Raw genomic sequence first — 6,243 nt, forward strand, 5'->3', positions numbered from 1 at the left:
AAAAAAAAAAAAAAAAGATTGCCTAATTTTTTCGTATTCATAACTAAATTATTATTTTAACCTTCATGGACATCTTAGTGTGAGAAGGAGAGAATGAGAATAGAAAGCTTTGTTGATACTGACAATATTATTAGTCTTTTACTCTTTTAGGTTACAGCAAATCCAAATATTTACTTAACTCTGGTTTCTTAAAAAAAATAGTTGTGGTCAGAAATGAGAAGACATGAAATGTTGAGGGAAGAGCTGCGACAGAGAAGAAAGCAGCTTGAAGCTCTGATGGCTGAACATCAGAGGAGGCAAGGTCTAGCTGAAACTGCATCTCCAGTGGCTGTGTCATTGAGAAGTGATGGATCTGAGAATCTATGTACTCCTCAGCAAAGTAGAACAGAAAAGTAAGAGAGCTGCATAAATCACTTTTCTAAAAATGTCACCTGCCGAAGATTGACCTGTAGGCTAGGCAGCCACATTTATCCTCTACACGACAGCACAAATCTATTTCAGTGAGGCTACTATTTAACTACCACCTTTGTGACCCAAGTTAACTGAATCCATCCACTTTCTGTTATGACTTCTTGTAGCATCAGCTTTCTCTTTTGTCTTAAATTACTATGGCACTTGATCAAATGGTGATACAGATTTTCTTGTGTGTATAAGCCTTATTTTCTTAAGTTTATAAAAAGAAAACACTTGGTAGTTTGTAGTGCTTTTCTGTCAAGCCAGAAATAAACAGTTTTTTGCTTAAATTGAGTATCTGCTGTTTGTAAGGTTCTTAAGGATCATTTTATTATTATAATAATACAGTTTTTATATTATAATAATAATTTAGTTTTTAGGATTTCAGTTTAAAATGTCCATATTTAGAATATTTCTAAGAGTTGGTCGTCTGTAAGATCAGTGAATTATTTAGCTATATGGTAATACCCATATCTAAAATATTGAAATTTAGATGTGTTCATGACCTTCCCTTTTGATATCCTCAGATGGCATTTCTGGAATTTCTGGAATTTTGCACCAAGCCCTACTCTCTTCTCAGATGAACTACTTCTATTCTTGGAGTCCCAATATGCATTTTACTGATCAGACTGTATCTTCAATATTTTATTCTGTTCTGGGTACTACACCTATGTTCCTCTGCAGAGTTCTTCAGATAGTTTTGATGAGCATCTGGTTTCAGAATCATTGGTCTGGAGTTTTGCTGTCCAGTATGGCAGCCATTAGTTATACGTGGTTATTTAAATTTAAATCAAATGAAATTAAAAATTTATTTTCTCAGTCATACTAGCTACATTTTAAGTGCTCAGTAGCCATGTGTACCTAGCAGCTGCTGTATTGGATAGCACAGATACAGATTATTGCCATAATTATAGAAAGATCTGCTGAATGGCACTGATCTTGAGAACTCCCTCAGGGAAAAGTTAAGGGCAGTTTAACTTTGGGAAATAGTCCCAGGGGATATGATGATTATTTAAATTTGTTGGAAGAATTGTTTTCAGGTAGGCAAACTAAACATATTCTTTTTAACAGCAATAGGGAGAATGCCACCCATACCATAGTTACTGTAATTAAATGAAATTTTATATACAGACATGTGTATTTATGTTTGAAACAGTGTTTGGCACATAGTAGGTGTTAGAGTATTTAGCTTATCTCCAGAATGACATCTGTTTTATGTCTCTTAATCACTAGAACAATGGCAACTTGGGGAGGGTCTACCCAGTGTGCACTAGATGAAGAAGGAGATGAAGACGGTTACCTTTCTGAAGGAATTGTTCGGACAGATGAAGAGGAGGAAGAAGAGCAAGATGCCAGTTCCAACGATAACTTTTCTGTGTATCCTTCTAACAGTGTGAATCATAACTCCTACAGTGGAAAGGAAACTAAAAATAGGTTAGTTTCAGTATTTTAATTTTGTGCTTAATTTCAGAGGTCCAGGTCTTTTTGACTGACAGCAAGCACTTCTGCAATTCTCCAAGCCAACCGAATGTCCTACAATTCAATTCAGTTTTTACACTAACTATTCAGTTAGTGCAGACTCCACAAGTTAAGGGCTCAGTTAGGTAAGACTGCCCTCACTTCAGACTTCAGTTTCAAGTACTTGGTCCCCATGTTACCCACACTTCTGTCCAACGTGGCTAGGAATTTGGGAGTTCTTACAACCCCCTTCAGGTTTATTTGCTAGAACAACTCACAAAATACAGGAAAACACTTACTTATATTTTCTCATTTCTTATAAAGGATTCTGAACAGCCAAATGGAAGAGGTGCATTAGGACAATGTATGTTTTGGGCAGGTGTGCAGACCTTCCATGCTTTCCTCTGTGTCGCACCCTCCCCAGCACTTCGATGTGTTCACTGACCCAGAAGCTGGCTGAACTCTGTTTAGGGTTTTTTAGGAGATTTCATTGCTTAGGCACAATTGATAAAAATTGTTGACTGTTGGTGATTGGTCTCATTAGCAAAAATTCAGATCTGGTTGAAAGGGGCTTGTTTTGGATAACAGAAGACACTGTCACTTGGAGGATTCCAAGGGTTTTACAAACTCTGTGCTAGGAACCAGGCACAAAGAACAGATAGATACTTTATTATTCTACAAGAATGTTGTTCCAATAGATACAGGTAAACTGGATCAGTCTTCACTTGTGTTGTTGAGAATTAACCAAAAATAAATTGTAGATAGTGAAAAGGGTCTGTCAACAAAGATATTATCACATTGTTACTAATAATTATAACTGAAAATTTGTTCGTGAATTAAAGATGGTGAAGTAGATACGGTAGTCCGCTTGATGAATGCTATGTGGTCGAACTGAAAGCATGAAGAATGGAAAAGTACTTGTGACATAATGAATATTTTTATTTTGCAGAATACTTAATTATATGGACACTTCTGTGTAAAAACATTAATGAAAAAGACTGGAAACTAATGAAAACTGATAATTGTACAAAGCTAAAGATCTGGACTTTCTCCTCCCTCTATATTTTTTAATACTTTATATATTCTTGGAATTTAAAAGAGAATATTGGCCCGTAGGCCAGAGTATCAGAGTTTATTGCTGTATTTTTAAAACCAAATTATTCTGTGTGATGACTTAATGCTTTCAATCTTTTGTTAGGTGGAAGAACAATTGCCCTTTTTCAGCAGATGAAAATTATCGTCCTTTAGCCAAGACAAGGCAACAGAATATCAGCATGCAACGGCAAGAAAACCTCCGTTGGGTGTCAGAGCTCTCTTACGTAGAAGAGAAAGAACAATGGCAAGAACAAATCAATCAGCTGAAGAAACAGCTTGATTTTAGTGTCAATATTTGTCAGACTTTGATGCAAGACCAGCAGGTAAAATTTGCTGTGAAAGTATATTTTTCTTCTATTTTTTTAACTGTGGAAGCAATACAAATTTTTCTCAAGTCATCAGTAACTATTAACAAATATTTTCTTTCAATAGACTCTATCTTGTCTGCTACAAACTCTTCTCACGGGTCCTTACAGTGTTATGCCCAGCAATGTTGCATCTCCTCAAGTACACTTCATAATGCACCAGTTGAACCAGTGCTACACTCAGCTAACATGGCAACAGAATAATGTTCAGAGGTAATCTGTTTCTTAGAAGTATTGCGACTGTGTAAGAGCTAACATTGAGCAAATGTTTTACAATTAGCTTCTGGGAGAAAAGAGCAAGACCAAATTGCATATTTGGACGTTCTCTGTCCCTTGAGAATTTTATGAGTGGTGATTTGCCTTATGTTTCCTTTTAATACCATGGGTTTCTGTTTTTATAAATTTATGTTACTAAATTTTACACTTACATTTTGGCAAATTTTATAGTGTATAAATTGTACCACAGTGAAGCTATAAACAAACAAAAAAGTGAGTTTCTTAGAGTTTTACTGACTGTCGGACAGAAGTACTTAAGTTCATTTCTTGTTCCAGAGGGAAGGTTATTGAATTAAGCCTATAGACCAAGCACATATTATTATAGTATCAGAGCAGTTTGTCTGCATGCTTTTGAATCATTTTTTACATGTATTCTTCCTGAATGTACTTTACATATGGTAATATAACTGATTTTTAGATTACTGACTTAAATTTTTGTAGGTTGAAACAAATGTTAAATGAGCTTATGCGCCAACAAAATCAGCATCCAGAAAAACCTGGAAGCAAGGAAAGAGGCAGTAGTGCATCGCACCCTCCTTCTCCCAGTCTATTTTGTCCTTTCAGCTTTCCAACACAGCCTGTAAATCTCTTCAATATACCTGCATTTACTAACTTTTCATCATTTGCACCAGGTAGGTGACTTAACCTGAAGAGAAAATAAATAAAAGCAGTGTTTGAGAACATAATTTGTCTCTTGCATAGATGTTTTAACATTTTCTTTTGGAATGGGGTAGGGAATGTTTGCAAAGAAAGTTGCAAACTCTTTTCTATATATATACACACATATACATATATATATATGTGTGTATATATATATATATTTTTTTTTGAGGTGGAGTTTCATTCTTCTTGCCCAGGCTGGGGTACAATGATGCGATCTTGGCTCACGGCAACCTCTGCCTCCCAGGTTCAAGGGATTCTCCTGCCTCAGCCTCAGCCTCCCAAGTAGCTGGGATTACAGGCATATGCCACCACGCCTGGCTAATTTTGTATATTTAGTAGAGATGGGGTTTCTCTATGTTGGTCAGGCTGGTCTCAAACTCCCGACCTCAGGTGATCTGCCTGCCTTGGCCTCCCATGGTGCTGGGATTACAGGCATGAGCCACTGCGCCCAGCCTACTTTGTTTCTTTTAAACCAAACTTTAATAATATGATTTCTAATGAAATTAAGTAAACTACTTAGGAATGATTGCTTCAACTATTTATTAAGAGGAAAGAGAATTAACCTGTTCATTGGCTGCTGTATTCTAGGCACTATGTAAAACGCTGGGAGAGTAAAGATGAGTAAGACAGTGCTCTTCTAGAGGAGTACCATGTCTTGTTAGGTAGATAGTAATAGACTAAAGGAGAGCACATTTAGCTTAAGCTTTTCTTTGGATGTTTTTTTTCTGTACTCATTACATACCAGACATGATGTGAGTTACTGGGATCTGAAGATGAGTAACTGATCCTTCAAGGAATTCAGGGTCTAGTGAGGATGCTATTAATGAATGCTTACAGTACAGTGCCACGGGTGCCATAACAGTGGTGCAAATGCTGGGGAGTGTCACCAAATCAGTCCCCCCCCCAAAAAAAAGTGATATTTAAACTAAAGAATGAATAGAATTTATTTCCAGAGAGATTAGAAATGAAAGGGCTTTCTAATAAATAAAACCACTTAGAGTTATAAAGCAATGAAATAGTACATCACTCAGGGAATTTAGAGGTATTTAAGCGTGGCTAGTATTTAGGGGAAGAGTAATTGATGTGGTTGAAGAGTAGCAGAGACATGTTATGATGTGCAAAGAAGCTTAGGTTTTATATTGCAGACGAGGGTGCCATTGAAGGACTCTGAGCAAGGGATAACATGAAATTTATATTTTAGAAAGATTACACTGGTGAAAGTGTTCAGAAGTTGGAGGAAAGGAGTGGAAGATATAGCTGGTGAACAGAAGACTGTCATAATAATATAGAAAGAATGATAGCCTGGCCTTAGGCCTTGTCAGTAGGGATCAAGAAAAAGGAGTGACTGAAAGACATTTTAGTGATAGAGTGAATAAGTTAAGTGACTGATTATATGAGGTGAATCATGAGGAGTTAAAGGTGTTGACAGGGAATACAGGAGGAGAAAAAAGGTTGAGAGGGTTTTGTGAATATGTGTGTGTGTGTGTGAGTGTGTGTGTGTGTGTATGTATATATCACAATATGTATGTACTCAATACTTCTTATATATGTATATTATAGTGTTATGCCCAGCAATGTGTATATATATGGATGTATATGTGTGCGTGTGTATATATATGTGTGTATATATACGTATACCATAGTGTTTTTTTCTTAATGAGATTTTCAAGACAGTGTGGCATAAAAAATTTAACAGGCTTTTTAGTTCTTGGGTGTCAATTAATATTGGCAGCAAACATCACATGAGTAGACTTTTAAGTAATAAGAAATTGCAAATGCTCTTCCTTTTTACTAAAATATACTTCATACCCACACCAACTGTATATAAAGGCTCTTCATTGTTTGTAAATAGTACAATTTTTGTGAAACCTTCCCAGTCTCTTTCCCCCCACGTTGTTAGTAGCCTCTTGCAAATACCTCTGATTCATAACAG

At 36.2% G+C, this 6,243-nt stretch overlaps 1 protein-coding gene across 3 annotated transcripts in view; it reads left to right on the top strand.

The window, feature by feature from the left end:
• Positions 1–6,243, top strand: part of PCM1 (pericentriolar material 1) — a 114,498-nt gene that overhangs the window by 40,912 nt on the left and 67,343 nt on the right. For all 3 annotated transcript variants that reach the window (XM_011979603.1, XM_011979602.1, XM_011979604.1), the window contains 5 exons: positions 202–392; positions 1,687–1,887; positions 3,110–3,329; positions 3,439–3,584; positions 4,089–4,279. In XM_011979603.1, coding sequence (XP_011834993.1) covers positions 202–392; positions 1,687–1,887; positions 3,110–3,329; positions 3,439–3,584; positions 4,089–4,279 — 949 coding nt within the window. The remainder of the gene's footprint in view (positions 1–201; positions 393–1,686; positions 1,888–3,109; positions 3,330–3,438; positions 3,585–4,088; positions 4,280–6,243) is intronic.

This window comes from Mandrillus leucophaeus, unplaced genomic scaffold (genome assembly GCF_000951045.1).
Source record: "Mandrillus leucophaeus isolate KB7577 unplaced genomic scaffold, Mleu.le_1.0 Scaffold204, whole genome shotgun sequence".
Lineage (NCBI taxonomy): Eukaryota > Metazoa > Chordata > Mammalia > Primates > Cercopithecidae > Mandrillus > Mandrillus leucophaeus.